The sequence below is a fragment of the Rhinolophus sinicus genome, chromosome 4, assembly GCF_057876585.1.
Source record: "Rhinolophus sinicus isolate RSI-liver-muscle chromosome 4, RSI-T2T, whole genome shotgun sequence".
Classification (NCBI taxonomy): domain Eukaryota; kingdom Metazoa; phylum Chordata; class Mammalia; order Chiroptera; family Rhinolophidae; genus Rhinolophus; species Rhinolophus sinicus.
Window position 1 is genome coordinate 62,431,261 of NC_142504.1, and position 15,446 is coordinate 62,446,706.

Genomic DNA, 15,446 nt, shown 5'->3' on the forward strand with positions numbered 1-15,446 from the left:
AGAAAACTACAGACCAATATCTCTGATGAATACAGATGCAAAAATCCTAAACAAAATTCTAGCAAATCGAATGCATTAAAATGATTATTCATTACAACCATGTAGGGTTCATCCCAGGGGCACAGGGATGGTTCAACATACGCAAATCCATCAAAGTGATACACCACATAAAGAAAATAAAGGATTTTCATATGATTATATCATCAGATGCAGAAAAAGCGTTTGACAAGGTACACCATCCATTTATGATTAAAACACTTAATAAAATAGGTATAAAAGAAAAATATCTTAACATAATAAAGGCCATCTATGACAAACCCTCAGCCAATATCATAATTAATGGTGAAAAACTGAATCCCTTTGCTCTACGTTCAGGAACACAACAGGGCTGTCCCCTATCACCTCTGCTTTTCAACATAGTATTGGAAGTCTTAGCCAAAGAAATCAGGCAAGAGAAAGAAATAAAAGACCTCCAAATTGGGAATGAAGATGTTAAATTGTCACTCTTTGCAGATGGCATGATACTATATGTAGAAATCTCTAAAGACTCCACCTAAAAGCTCTTAGAATCAATAAACGAATACTGTCAAGTTACCAGCTACAAAATCAATGTACAAAGGCCCATTGCATTCCTCTATACTAACAATGAAATCTCAGGGGGAAAAAAATACAGTTCATTTTGTAATTTCAAGAAAAAGAATAAAATACCTCGGAATAAACTTAACAAAGGATGTGAAAAACGTATACTGAAAACTATAAGACATTTTTAGAAGAAATTGAAGAAGACACAAAGAAATGGAAAGACATTCTTTGTTCATGGATTGGAGGAATCAACGTAGATAAAATGGCTGTATTACCCAAAGCAATACACAGATTTAATGCAATCCCCATCAAAATCCCAATGGCATTTTTAAAATAAATTGAACAAAATATCTTCAGATTTGTTTGGAACCACAAAATACCCTGAATATCCAAAGCAATCCTAAGAAAAAAGAACAATGCTGGAGGTATCACACCCCATACTTTCACCTTATACTATAGGGCAACAATAATCAAAACTGTGTGGTATTTGCAGAAAAACAGACACACAGACCAATGGAATAGAATGGAGAACCCAGAAATAAACCCACATAAATATGGAGAGATAATTTTTCAGAAAGAAGCCAAAAACTTGCAATGGAGAAAAGACAGACTCTTCAATAAATGGTGCTGGGAGAATTGGAAAGCCACGTGAAAAACAATGAAACTAGACTGCTATCTATCACCATGTACCAACATTAATTCAAAATGGATCAAAGACCTAAGCTTAAGACCTGAAACAACAAACTGCATAGAAGAAAACATAGGTACTAAACTTATGGACCTTGGGTTCAAAGAGCATTTTATGAATTTGACTCCAAAGGCAAGGGAAATAAAAGGTAAAATAAATGAATGGGAGTATATCCAAATTAAAAGCTTCTGCACAGCAAAAAAACCATCGACAAAACCAAGAGGCACCCAACCGAATGGGAGAAGAGTTTTGCAAACATTGCCTCCGATAAGGGGCTAATATCCAAAACATACAAGGAACTCATGCTACTCAACAAAAAAAAAACAACCCCAAACAACCCAAATGAAAAATGGGCAGAGGACCTGAAGAGACAGTTCTCCAAAGAGGACATACAAATGGCAAATAGGCATATGAAAAAATGCTCAACATTGCTAATCATCAGAGAAATGCAAATAAAAACCACAATGAGATATCACCTCACCCCAGTTAGAATGGCTGTCATCAACAAGACAAATAGTAACAAGTGTTGGAGAGGCTGTGGAGAAAAAGGAACCCTCATACACTGTTGGTGGGAATGCAGACTGGTGCAGCTGCTATGGAAGGCAGTGTGGAGGTTCCTCAAAAAATTAAGAATAAAATTACCACATGACACAGCAATCCCTCTCCTGGATGTGTACCCAAAAAATCTGAAAACATTTATCCATAAAGACACGTGTGCTCCAATGTTCATTGCAGCTTTATTTATGGTGGCTGAGACATGGAAACAACCGAAGTGTCCTTTGATAGATGAATGGATAAAGGATATGTGGTATACATACACAATGGAATCTATTCGGCCATAAGAAAAGATGAAATAGTACCATTTGCGAGAACATGGACGGATCTTGAGATTATATTGCTAAGCAAAATAAGTCAGACAGAAAATGTAGAGAACCATATGATTTCACTGACATGTGGTATAAAAACTGAAAACAACAAAAGAACAAGACAAACAAATGAAGAAACAAAACTCATAGACATAGACAATAGTTTAGAGGGTAAGGGGGGAGGGGAGTTCTAAAAAAGGGTAAATGGGGTCAAATATATGGTGATGGTAGGAGAACTGCCTCTTGGTGGTGAACACATAATGTGAGATATAGATGATGCATTACAGAATTGTACACCTGAAATTATGTAAGTTTACTAGCAATTGTCACCCTGATACAGTTTAATTTAAAAAAAGAAATTATATCAAGCATCTTTTCTTACTATACAGTATGAAACTAGAAATGAACTTCAAGAAGAAAACTGAAAAAAAATCACAAAAATGTGGAGATTAAACAACATGCTACTGCACAACTATTGGTCAATGAAGAAACCAAAGAAAAATTATAAAAATACATGGAGACAAATGAAAATATGACATAAAATCTATGGGATGAAACAAAAACAGTACTAAGAGAGAAATTTATAGCAATACAGGCCTACCTCAAGAAACAAGAAAAATCTCCAATAAACACTCTAACGTGTATCTAAAGGAACTAGATAAAAGAACAAATGAAGCCCAAAGTCAATACAAAGAAGGAAATAATAAAAATCAGAGCAGAAATAAATGAAATAGAGATTTAAAAGACAATAGAAAAGATCAATGAAACCAAGAGCTGATGTTTTGAAACGATAAAGAAAATTGGCAAAGCTATGGTTATTCTCATTAAGAAAACAAGAGAGAAAGCTCAAATAACCCAAATCAGAAACAAAAGAAGTTACAATGGGTAACACAGAAATACAAAGCATCAAATATAAACAACTATACACCAACAAATTAGAAAATCTAGAGGAAATGGATAAATTCTTAGAATTATACAACCTCCCCAGACTGAAACATGAAGAAATAGAAAATCTGAATAGACCAATCACCAGTAAGGAGATTGAAACAGTAATAATAATAATAATAATAATAATAATAATAATAACCTCCCATAAAACAAAAGTCCAGGATCAGAAGGCTTCACTGGTGAATTCTACCAAATATTTAAAGAAGATTTGATAACTATTCTTTTGAAACTCTTCCAAAAATTTGAACAGAAAGGAAGACTTCCAAACTCATTTTGTAAGGCCAACATTACCCTGGTACCAGAACCAGACAAGGACAACAACAACAGAAAATTACAGATCAACATCCCTGATGAGCATAGATGCGAAAATTCTCAACAAAATATTAGCAAACCGAATACAATACATTAAAAAGATCATGTGGGATTTATTCCAGGGATGCAAGGATATTCAATATGGGTAAGTCAACCAATGCAATACACTACATTTACAAAATAAGGTTTAAAAACCATACGTTCATCTCAAGACATGCAAAACAGCATTTGACAAAATTTAGCCTCCATTTATGATTTAAAAACAAACAAACTGTCCCTAAAATGGGCATGCAAGGAAAATACCTCAACATATAAAGACCATGTATGACAAACCCACAGCTAGTATCATATTCAACTGGAAGCTTTTCCTTCAAGATTAGGAAGAAGACAAGTTTGTCCACTCTTGCCGCTATTAGTCAACATATTTTTGAAAGTCGTAACTAGAACAACCAGGCAATAAAAAGAAATAAAAGGAGAAAATAAAGCTTTCACTATTTATGGATGACATGATTTTTTATATATAGACTATCCTAATGACTGCACGCAAAAAAACTATTAGAAATAATAAAAACAGTTAAGTTTCAGGGTACAAAAATCAACATATAAAAACCTGTTGCATTTGTATATACTGAGTGAAAAAAATCATACACGGAAATTAAGAAAAGAATTCCGTTTACAATCACACCAAAGAGAATGAAATACTTAGCAATAAATTTAAACAAGGAGGTGGAAACCTGTATACTGAAAACTGTAAGACATTGTTGAAAGAAATTTAAGAAGATATAAAGAAATGGAAAGATATTTCATGCTCATGGCTTGGAAGAATTAACATTGTTAAAATGTCCATACTACCTAAAGCAACCTACAGACACAATACAATCCCTATCAATATCCCAAAAGCATTTTTCACAGAAATAGAATTTTAAAATCCTAAAATTAGTGTGGAACTACAAAAGACCCCAAATAGCCAAAGCAATTCCTAGAAAAAGAACAAAGGCAAAAGTATCACACTCTCTGATTTCAACCTGTTACTAAGCTACCAAAATAGTATGGTATTGACAGAAAAACAGACACATGAATAAATGGAACAGAATCAAGAGTCCAGAAATAAACCCAGACATATATGAACAACTAATTTACCACAAAGGAGCCAAGAACATAGTGGAGAAAGTCTCTTCAATAAATGATGTTCAGAAAATGGACAGCCACATGCAAAATAATCAGACTAGACCACTATCTTACATCATACACAAAAATTAAATGCATTAAAGACTTGAATATAAGGCCTAAAGCCATAAAACACATAGAAGAAAACATAGGCAGGAAGCTCCTTGACATCAGTCTTAATGATGTTTTTATGGATTTGACTTCAACAGCAAAGAAACAAAAGCAAAAATAAACAAATGGGACTACCTCAAACTAAAAATAACTTCTGTAAAGGAAAGGAAACCATCAACAGAATGAAAAGGCAACCAACTGAATGGGAAAAGATATTTGCAAATCTTACCTCCGATAAAGGGTTAATATCCAACATATACTGGGGGTGCCAAAAAGTGTATGCACATGACTGGTATTCATCTTTTGTTATCAGTACCTATTAAGTATTACAATTTTAATAACAGTTTTTTCCTTTCTTAAAGTGTGTATACATTTTTTGGCACCCTCTGTATTTTTTTAAAATGTCCAGTTACTCTTACTGGGATGTAGTGACTGGAGGAGACTCAAGAGGGACTTCTGAAGTAATTCTTTATCTGAGTGCTGATTACAAGGGTGTGTTCAGTTTGTGAAAATTCATTGAGCTACATACTATGATTTGTACACTTTTCTGTATGTATGAGGCGTACAACTTCAATAAAATTTTCAAAAAATGTATATTTTTGTAAATGGACGAACACACAATGGGATTTATAGATGATGTAATACAGAATTGTACACCTGAAATCTATGTAATTTTACTAACAATTGCCACCCCAATAAATTTAATTAAAAAAAAAAGAAATGTGTCAGATGAATAACACGCTTTACAGATATGTTGACTGAATGCCCAAACGTTGGAGACATTTGAATGGTCTAGCTATGTGTCATTTCATATAGCTTCCTTCTTTTTTCCTTTTTCCCCCTTCTTCCCCCACCCCCCACTCCGGTTCAAGCCGCTGTTTCTCAGTCTAGTTGTGTAGGACACAGCTCCCTGGCCCATGCTGGTGTTATGAGCCTTGCGCTCCCCCCAGGCTGAGGCAGTCGGTTGCCAGTCATTGGTCGGCTGCTCACAGCAGCTCATGGCAGCTCTCACCGGCTGCCGGCCACTCATGCTGGCCAGTGGAAGCACACGGTAGCCCACGGCTGCCCACGGCTGCCCACGCCATCCTCCAGCTGCCCACGGCAGCCCAGTTCCAGGGAGAGCTGTTGTTCACAATCTTAGCTGTAGAGGGCGCAGCTCACTGGCCCATGTGGAATCAAACCGGCTACCTCCGAGTTAGGAGCACCTGAGTCACCCGGCCAGCCCTCTATCTTTCTTCTTAACAAGCCCAGTGGCACACCCTCCCACTTCCCTCTTCCACCTTCAGTCCTCAGGGCCTGTCCACCAGGTATCCTTTTCTATGAGGCTGAGGTAGACAGGGGAATAAGCCTGACTTGTAGGCTGAACGTCATTTGAGGCATATGACATCTTTCTTACTAACGAATGAGGAAACTGAGGCTTCATGTGATTTGGCCAAGGTCAAAGACTGGTTAGTTACAAAAATATGTTCAAATACCCCTCAGAGAACGTGACACCCAGTGTTCCATGTGAATTCAGAGGGTTTCAAGGAGGAATTCCTAATTCTGCAATCTCGGTGTGACTTGCCCACTGTAGCATCTAAAATCCCCCCTTGCAATAACTTTACCTCTGATCTTCTCACAGTGGCTGTCTCCCCACAGTGGCTGCCACTGGGGAGCCCCAGAAAGGGGCCGAGAGGTAGGGACAGGCAAATGAGGTGCTATGCAGCTGCACCACTTGGGCCAGAGAGCCCTGTCCAATGCTGCAACTTTGTTCCTTCCCCAGGTCCTCCTGACCCACCCTTGCTGCCATGAAGATCGCAGTGATTGGGCAGAGCCTGTTCGGCCAGGAAGTTTACCGCCATCTGAGGGAGGAAGGCCATGAGGTCGTAGGCGTGTTCACTGTCCCAGACAAGAATGGGAAGGTGGACCCCCTGGGTGAGTGGATGGCCTAAGAGCAAGGAAAGGGGGTGTGTAGGAAGGTGGGTAGCAGTGGATGGAGCGGAAGCCTGCAAGATCTTGTGGTGAGGCCATGCTGTCCCTGGCCAGATGCAGCCGAACATGGTCTACTCTGAATCCTGCTCAGGTGCCAAATGGCTGCCCGGCTTTTCTGGAACCAAGTGGAAACCCCCTTCCCACCTGATCATGGGGTGGGATTTGCATCCTGGAGATGGGCCATGGAAAAGCTTGGCTTGCTCCCAGGGCCCTATTGTCTGATCACTCCAGGTTTCTCTGAACCTTGCATCCAGGCCCTGAAAAGGACGCTATCAGTAGTCACTGTGTCCCCACCACTAGGCATGCCTGGTACACAGAGCGCTGAGCCCCACTCTAGGAGTTTCTGCTCAGAGGAATGGAGTGAGGTCTGAGAATTTATATTTCTAACAAATTCCCAGGTGATGCTGATGCCCCTGGTTCTAGGAGGAACACATTTTGAGAATCACTGGCTGAGCTAGGGACTTCAGCAGCATGGCAGGATGCAGGGTCCCTTAGCTCAGATGCACGACCCTCCCGGGACACTCACAGGTCCTTCACATGTCCTTCTCAGGTCTGATGAACACAGAATATGGGGTTAAGCTTAGGAAGGGGGCCTCGTGGGACTGGCCAGGTACAAGGTCTTGGTTCATAGGGAAGAGTGAGTTTCCCTGAGACCCTGGACTCAGTTCTAGCACCACGCCAATGCCAGCCAGGCCCCCCGTCCTAGATCTGACTGCAGTGTGACCCATGACATAGAGCTTGAGCCCAGCCCCCAACCACCAAGTGACCACTGACACCAACCTCTGAGCCTGGACCCAGATTGAGCCTGGCTGTGGCTGTTGCTTGACTTTACCTCAGATGTCCTGCAGAAGTAGTCCTTTGGTCACAGTGGGAACAGCTTTTGCAAGCAAAGTCCAGTCTGTTCACACTGATCTCACCCTCCCTCAACACCCCTGGATCCCAAGGTACAAAGGCAGAGGGGGCTGGAGGGTGGGTCAGGTCCAGTCAGGGGCCAGACATCAGGTGTGCTAACAGAGAACAGAGTATAAGGAAGTGTCCAATAGGTGCTAAAGACAGGAAGCCAAAAGAGACTCAAAGGTACTGGTTAGTGACTGCAGGAGACAGCTGCCACCTCTAAGGCTAGGGGAATCAAGGGAAGAAGCTGTAATTTCTAAAACTTGGAAGCTTGAGGGGCTATAATTCATACCTGTGAGGAGGACGTGCTTGCTGTGGGTACTGGTAACAAGGTAGGAGGAGGGGTTTGAAGGCTAGAATCTGGACCTTGGAGGGCAGACACCAGTGGGAGGGGATTGTGTGCATTGAGGCTAGTTCTGCAGATATTGGGAAAACTGCAAACTGACTCAGCTGCTGCTCTGGGGTGAAGCTGTGAGACCAGAGTGATGCTCACAGGACAGAAGTTCACAGAAAGAAGCAAGCTTTTCCTCCCCTCTTCTCTCCCTTCTCCCCCTCCATCCTGGCAGTGTCCCGCTAGCACCCCTTATTGGCAGTGCTGATGCAGTTTGCAGGGTCCCAGACCCCACCCCAGAAAGGAAAAGTGTAGAGAAACAGTAACTTGATAACGGGCATGGTGAGGCTGTGGGAGCAGTATGAGGTCAAGAGGTCAGCTGTAGAAGGTCAGGCAGGAGTCTGGGAGAGGGAGGCACCCAGACATCTTGGTGGTCAGTAGAAGTCAGTCCAGACAGAACTGAAACCTCACCCTTGGTTAGTGCTGTCCCCTCTGTGCTGCCCAATGGAGCCTTGTTGAGCAGTGGGGAAGGGTGAAAGGGACAGACCTGGAGAGAAGGTGCAGGAGTCACTTTGCTGGGAAGGCAGAGATGGCCATGTGTGGGTGGGTGCAAGGAGGGGCCAGTTTCTCACTCGCTGTCCCACAGGCTTGGAGGCTGAGAAGGATGGAGTACCAGTGTTCAAGTTTCCCCGCTGGAGGGTGAAAGGACAGGCTCTGCCTGATGTGGTGGCAAAATACCAGGCTTTGGGTGCCGAGCTCAACGTCCTGCCCTTCTGCAGCCAGTTCATCCCCATGGAGGTCATCAATGCTCCCTGCCATGGCTCCATCATCTACCACCCGAGTCTGCTCCCCCGGCACCGAGGGGCCTCAGCCATCAACTGGTAAGATGGCAAAACCACCCCCATCTGCCTGAATCATCATCCTCCCTTAGCCTGGAGCTATTCTCTGGGGCTGCAGAACAGGCATCATGCAGGTGCCTGTCCTGTGCTGCCAGATGGCATCCACACACCAGACTGGTTAAGTGCTATCAGTAAGCAAGAACCTTCGAGAGAACTGGGGATAGGCATCACTAAGCACTCTGCAACTGCAAAGTGGGCAGTCAGTTCCCATCTTGTGGCGGCGGCCTTGGGGACAGAGTGGGTCAAGAGGCTTGCCAGGCTTCACCCTGGAGACCATTGGGGCCACCAGCCCAGGTGATGTACCCAGAGGTCTGCTTTAACTTCCACCCACTGCCACACTCTCAGTAGCACCTCACTTGGAAATAGATAAAGATAGATGATGAGAAGTACTAAGAAGGCAGACTAGGTGATCGTCTGGTGGGTAGGTCAGTTTATATGAGTAGTAGGGTGGGGAGGCATCTGAGCTGGGAAAAGAGGGCTTGCAGTCAGACTGGTCTGGTTGGAATTCAGACCCCTAGATCTCCAGCCATCTCTCTTCACTTCTCTGGGCTTCAGTTTCCTTATCTGTAAAGGGAGCATGCAATGCCTGTTACATCAGGTGGGAAGATTAAGTTACATGAGTCATATAGGACTTTTACCACAATTCCTGGCACATGGTTGGTATCAATAAATACCATTTTCCTTCTCTTTTCCACTCTTGCCAGAGTAGGACTCAATCCTCCCAGGGGGCAAGGGGAAGGGGAGTACTGGAGGATGGCAGGGGCCATAAAGGGTGCCCCCAGAGCATCCTTCTCTGTGGTCCTTCCTGCTAGACTCAGAGTTTCACTCTTCTGCTCTCTAGGACTCTCATTCATGGAGACAAAAAAGGGGGGTTTACCATCTTCTGGGCAGATGATGGCCTGGACACCGGGGACCTTCTGCTCCAAAAGGAGTGTGAAATCCTCCCAGATGATACTGTGAACACTTTGTACAACCGCTTCCTCTTCCCCGAAGGCATCAAAGGGATGGTAAGAGCTGGGAGCTGACTGTGCCCAGGTGCCTACAGGGCCTCTCCTTCCCACACACCTTCTCTATGCCCACCTTGCCGCCCAGGTGTAGCCGGGAATCTGTTCCCCTAATTTCAGGATTCTGGAGGGAGAGAGCTCTCATTTTAGGGTTTCAAAGAGGCAAGATTAAGACATATAATGCATTGTATTAGGCAGTACTCTTGCTTACAACTGACAGAACCCAACTCAAAAAGCTTTAGCAAAAAAGGGGTCATTTTTGGTTCATTTAATAGAAAAGTCTAGAAGCGGAGATGGTGTCAAGCACGGCTGAATCATTAGGATTTTATTTTTCTCTCTTTCTTCACCCTGATTCTACTTTTCTGTTTGGTTAGCTTCATTCTCAAGTTGTCTAACCTCAAATGGGGAAAAAGATAGTCACTGGTAGCTCAAGGCTTACACCTGTGGATTGGAGGGGAAGAGAAACCCTTTTCTCCTAGAATTCATGAATGAAAAATCAGAAAAGACTGTGATTGGCCGATTTTACAATCATGTGATTGCCCTGAGCCCATCTCTGGCCAGGATGATGGAGTACTCCAATTGGCTAGCCTCAGTCACATACTTCCTGTTGTGGCCAGTTGGGGAAGGAAGGTTGGTCTAGTTGTAGTCTTGCGGACTGAGTTTACTGCAGGAGAGAGGCTTCCGTTACTGGAGGAAGACACAAGAATGACTGAGAGAGACACTTGTACTTGGCATAGGAGGCAGGCCCCACGGGACCTGACCCCAAAGAGGTTGGTGTGTGGGATTGCAGCTGGGAGGATGCCAGCCAGTAATGGCCAAAGGCAGACACATTCCTGATTGTAGCCAATTTCAGCAGCAGGTAGGAGTCAGACAGGAGGAAGTCTCCCGGAGGAGAGGAGAGCATTTACTGTTTGGAAGTAGCAATAAGCATAACAATGACATAAAAGTGCTCACTATTGACCACATGTCAGTTGTCCCCTTGCCTTCAGCCAATCTGGTCTACCACCACCTTTTATTGTTTAGGTATGTTAAACTAGATGCCTCTTTGTATTCTCTCCCACGCAAAGTAGAATTGCTAGAGATTTGATATGAGAGACAGAGACACTGGTTACCTTGCACATCTCACAGAAATCAACTAAAAATATCCTTTAAGGCTGGGCTGTCCAAGGGCAGCCAGTAGTCACGTGCTGCTATTAAATTAATTGAAATGAATTCTAATTAAAAATTGAGTTCCTCAGTCTCAGTAGCTACATGACAAGTCCCTAGGAAATGTGCATGGCTGATGGCCACTGTATTGGACAGTGCAGTCTAGAACATCTCCACCACAACAAAACATTCCACTGGGCAGTCCTGCTTTAGACGTTTCTGATACTCTCGTCACTTCTCAGTCTCGGCGTTTCTGGGAGCTCTCCCCCCAGACCTTCTCTCACAATGAACCCAGGCTCCTTGGCTCCCCTTCCTCCCTGTCCTGATTCCTTCTCCCACAACCTTCCTCTTTCCTTTAACAGAGAAACTACTTCTGATTAATCTCAGACCTCCAAACCTATCATGAGACTCATGATCCATTCTCCTTACTGGTCAGGGAAAGTTTTAGATAAAAACATGAAATTTGTGCATGTTACACTTATACAGTGCTTTATATTTTGTGTAATCTTCTAAGATCTATGTAATCTTGTAAAACTTTGTAGAGACGTCAGAGTTCTGTGCCCATTGTACAGATTGGAATCGGATTCGGGCTAGCTCCATGTCTTCACATAGGAGTTATTTCTTGGGTGCCTGTTGTGAGCCAGGCATGTATGGTTACGGTGGGTCAGGATCCAGACTCAGTGAACTCAAGGGATGGGAGTAAGGGGTGGGTCCTAATGCTGGGGATACGAGTGACCCATGTCTCCCCAGGTGCAGGCTGTGAGGCTGATTGCCGAGGGCAAAGCCCCCAGACTCCCTCAGCCTGAGGAAGGAGCCACCTATGAGGGCATTCAGAAGAAGGAAACAGCCAAGGTGAGTGCCAGGGTTCTGCCCACCCTGAAGCTCTGCCCACCCTGAAGCCAGGGCTGGAGTGCAGAGGGCATCCTGGGGAAGCCAGGGTTCAGGCTGGGCAACAAGGTTATAATTATTTAAGGTGAGAAAAGAGGGCTATCCAGGCAGGGAAAGTGTGAGCAACACCCATGGATTGGGGAAAGCGTGTGGCACTTGGACAGGCAGGGAACAGGGTCTGTTTTGGGTTCTTACCTGTTCCTCTTCAGGAAGAATGGGCAGATATGGCCCTCAGGGAGAAGAGCTGGTTGTGTGTGTGTGTGTGTGTGTGTGTGTGTGTGTGTGTGTGTGTGTAATATCAACAGTCATGCCAGAAGTCTCTAAGATGAGGAACGAGAGATAATTCAGTTCCTCAAAGCTGTCACAAGTATGGGAGTCTTGGGGGCCTACAGGATATACCTCTGCTCAGGGCTTATTGCTTGCTGTGTAGGCATCTATGGGAGTTCTATAGGACAAGAGAAACTGTTGGCAGGGCACAATGGGATGGGCCTGTACTTTGTGCTGTGGACTCTGTAAGGCCTTGGCCATCTTAACAAAAGAACATTATCTTCCCCAAATCATCAATTTACACTTACTCAACCCATGAAATACCGAGAGTCAGAAAGTACCCTGACTGTGGGTACCAGAGAGAGACCCCATCCAGCTTAGGGACTCAGACTAGTGTACGAGAAATCGCCGGACTTCCTAGTTTCTTAACCCCAGGCTTCACCCACTGTCAGGGGTCATCAGGGTAGAGTGTTACCCAGATGGTCAGGGAGTAGAGAGACACCAGGTGAGCAGACATGTCCTACCCCACAGATCAACTGGGAGCAGCCAGCAGAGGTCATTCATAACTGGATCCGTGGCAACGACAAGATGCCAGGTGCCTGGACAGAGGCTTGTGGGCAGGTATGTTCATGCATGGCTAGGATTGGGCTGGATGCACTGGTGTGCCCCACTGACTGCAAAACTGTCAAAATATGTTTGAACTGGTTGGCAAATAGCTACTTCCCTAAACCCCAATCCCACCCAAGTGCCCCCAGCCACTTCAGCCCCTAGCCCAGGAGCATGGCTAGAGTGTAAAGGGACAGCACAGTTGAAGGCCTCCAGGCCTTGCAGCAACTCTGGGGTTGAGCTGTCTTGGCTGTAAAATATTTTGACTCTCACCCCTGGGCTCGTGGAGGCCCAGCTCTGACTTCAACTTGGCCCCGGGGGAGGAGCAGCATACTCACACCAGGGGCTAGGCAGTGGGCAAACCAGATGCTGAAGACAGGGAGCCCTGGGGCTCACAGTCTCTCTCAAGGCATCAGGGGCTGGCAATACCCTTTGTAGGGTAGTCCCATCCTCCACAAAGTCCTGGACTGTCTGAACCCCTGACCACTGGCCAACTGCCCAGACTGTGTTGGGGAGTCCTTTTGCTGCCCTTGCCATCACAAAACCCTATGCAGAGTGACCAGTGCTTGGTGGCATCCTCAGGGCAAGTGTCTTCACCCCATGGTGACTTGAGCAGGGTTTCTCCCAATGTCTGTCCACCTGAGGTCTGAGACCATGGGCCAATACAAAGGGTCTTAGAGGAACACAGGGCTTGAGGGCTTCCAATGCCTCCAATGTTCCTACAGGCCTTGTTTGTACCCCTGGATGCAGAGTTCTAGGGCTGTGGCTCTCACATTGCACTGCCCTTGGCCCCTACCTCATCTCCCTAACCCTGTCTAGGCTACCTACAGTGGAGGTCTCTTCTCATCCACCACCTTCTGGTTTTCTGGTCCTGTTTCCAAACAGAAGCTGACATTTTTCAACTCAACGCTGAACACTGCAGGCTTGGTGCCTGAGGGAGAAGCTTTGCCTATCCCGGGAGCCCATCGGCCAGGGGTGGTCACCGAAAGGGGATTGGTCCTCTTCGGGAATGATGACAGAATGGTAACGATGCTGCTGTTGGTCACATGTCCATACAGTAGGCTCAAGACCCTGCATACTCCTGTCCAAGTGTTCCCACCCTGCAGTTAGACCCCAGGCTGCTCTGGAGAAAACAGGAGAAAATAAGACAGCAGATTCCAGGAGTCCATGCTGGCCCCAACCACTGGGTTTGCCCACTTCCATGTTTCAGGAAGGCCATCCTCTTGATCTTCCTGACCAGATGCCTCAGCCAGAGCTGGGTGTCCTGTGAGGGTGTTAGAATCATGGAGACGCTCTCTCCATGGAGCCCTGAACTTAGGGCCTCATATTAGTCCTGCAAAGTGTCCAAACACTACTGGGTGTGGTCACTGAAACTCTATGCCTCTGTTTCCTTCTGTTTTAAGAACCCTGGGAGCCATGCTGGGCACATAGCATGCTCTGATTTATATTAGCAGACTCTGAAACTCAGAGCAACAGCTAATATTTATGGAGTGCTTTCTGTGAGCCAGGGAGTTTTAAAATAATTTATAAGTATTAAATTTAATTCTCCTAAAAACCCTATGAGACATGTATTAATATTATACCACTTTACAGAGGAGAAAACTGAAACACAGAGATTTAAATAATCTACCCAAGGTCACCCAAGCTAGTTCATGGCAGAGCTGGGATTCAAACCCTAAAATTCTGGCTCCAAGGCCCACCAGTTGCCACAGTACTCTACTATTAATGCTCACTCTGTACAGTGTTGGGCAGGTCTGGACTTTAAGGTACTAGGGGCAGGGAACAAGGAGGACAGGCAGGGAACCCCCAGCACTTGAGGGAATTTCAACAAACCTTGTGGATGTTGGACGCTTGGCTGCTTTGGTGTATACAGCCCAGGTGGAGTGTGGCATGGCTTTGCTTGGGACTGGTGTGACCTCACTCTGGGTGCCCACCTTTCCGTGCTCTGCCCTTGGAGGGCCTGAGGCTGCCATCAGAATCTGCGATTTACAGTTGTTGGGTGTTTTAAGTATTCAAGATTGATAAATGCAGTTGGAAGACTAGATCTATCTTGGGTCAGCTTCCCTAAAAGCAGCTCCTGAGATGGGAGATCTTGTGCACGTGATTTACGGAGGGAGTTCTCTGGAAAAATCATGTACCAGTTGGGAAGGACAGAGGACAATGCTAAGCGAAGATAATGGTTCTGGAGCAGTCTGGTCTCCATTTGATCCCAGGGCAGACTCTTCAGTGTGACTTGCATCTGCCGATTGTGTCCCAGCATCTTTACATCACTCAGTCCTCTGTTTCTGCTCCCCCGGAGCTGGGTGCGGGACGATGAGGGATAGCCCCTGGGCCTCTCTGTGCACAGCCATGCTTATCCACCAACAGCAAGGAGGAAGGAGTACAGAAGTAGACCACTAACAGCACCCCCCTTGTAAGCAGCTGGCTGGGCATCCTTGCCACAGGAGGGAGTCACCGACTGCATCCCCTGTGATATCCACAGGGACAGCAAAGTGAAGTAGGCAGTCTTGATGGATACCTTTGGTTGAAACCTTTCTCAAGAACTTCCATTTGGGTCTGACTGAACTTTAGCTCACAGAAAGCTCCAGAACACCTTCAAAAGGCAGCAGCGTAGGGGTCAGGCAGGACCATTCTTATAGATGTCTTATCAAACAGAGATGTGCTCCCCCACCCATGAGTTCATCTGCTCCTCTTCCAACCCAGAGGGCATCTATGACCTTCACCAGATGGAAGGGTTTCAGGAGCTGGCTGTTGTGTGATAAGTTG

General features: G+C 45.1%; 1 protein-coding gene across 2 annotated transcripts in view; it reads left to right on the forward strand.

The window, feature by feature from the left end:
• ALDH1L1 (aldehyde dehydrogenase 1 family member L1) overlaps nt 1–15,446 on the forward strand; it is a 133,421-nt gene that overhangs the window by 64,137 nt on the left and 53,838 nt on the right. For both annotated transcript variants that reach the window (XM_074340449.2, XM_019719138.3), the window contains exons 2-7: nt 6,437–6,588; nt 8,517–8,751; nt 9,611–9,776; nt 11,670–11,771; nt 12,606–12,695; nt 13,566–13,703. In XM_074340449.2, the coding sequence (XP_074196550.2) occupies nt 6,462–6,588; nt 8,517–8,751; nt 9,611–9,776; nt 11,670–11,771; nt 12,606–12,695; nt 13,566–13,703 (858 nt within the window). In that variant the 5' untranslated portion in view covers nt 6,437–6,461. The remainder of the gene's footprint in view (nt 1–6,436; nt 6,589–8,516; nt 8,752–9,610; nt 9,777–11,669; nt 11,772–12,605; nt 12,696–13,565; nt 13,704–15,446) is intronic.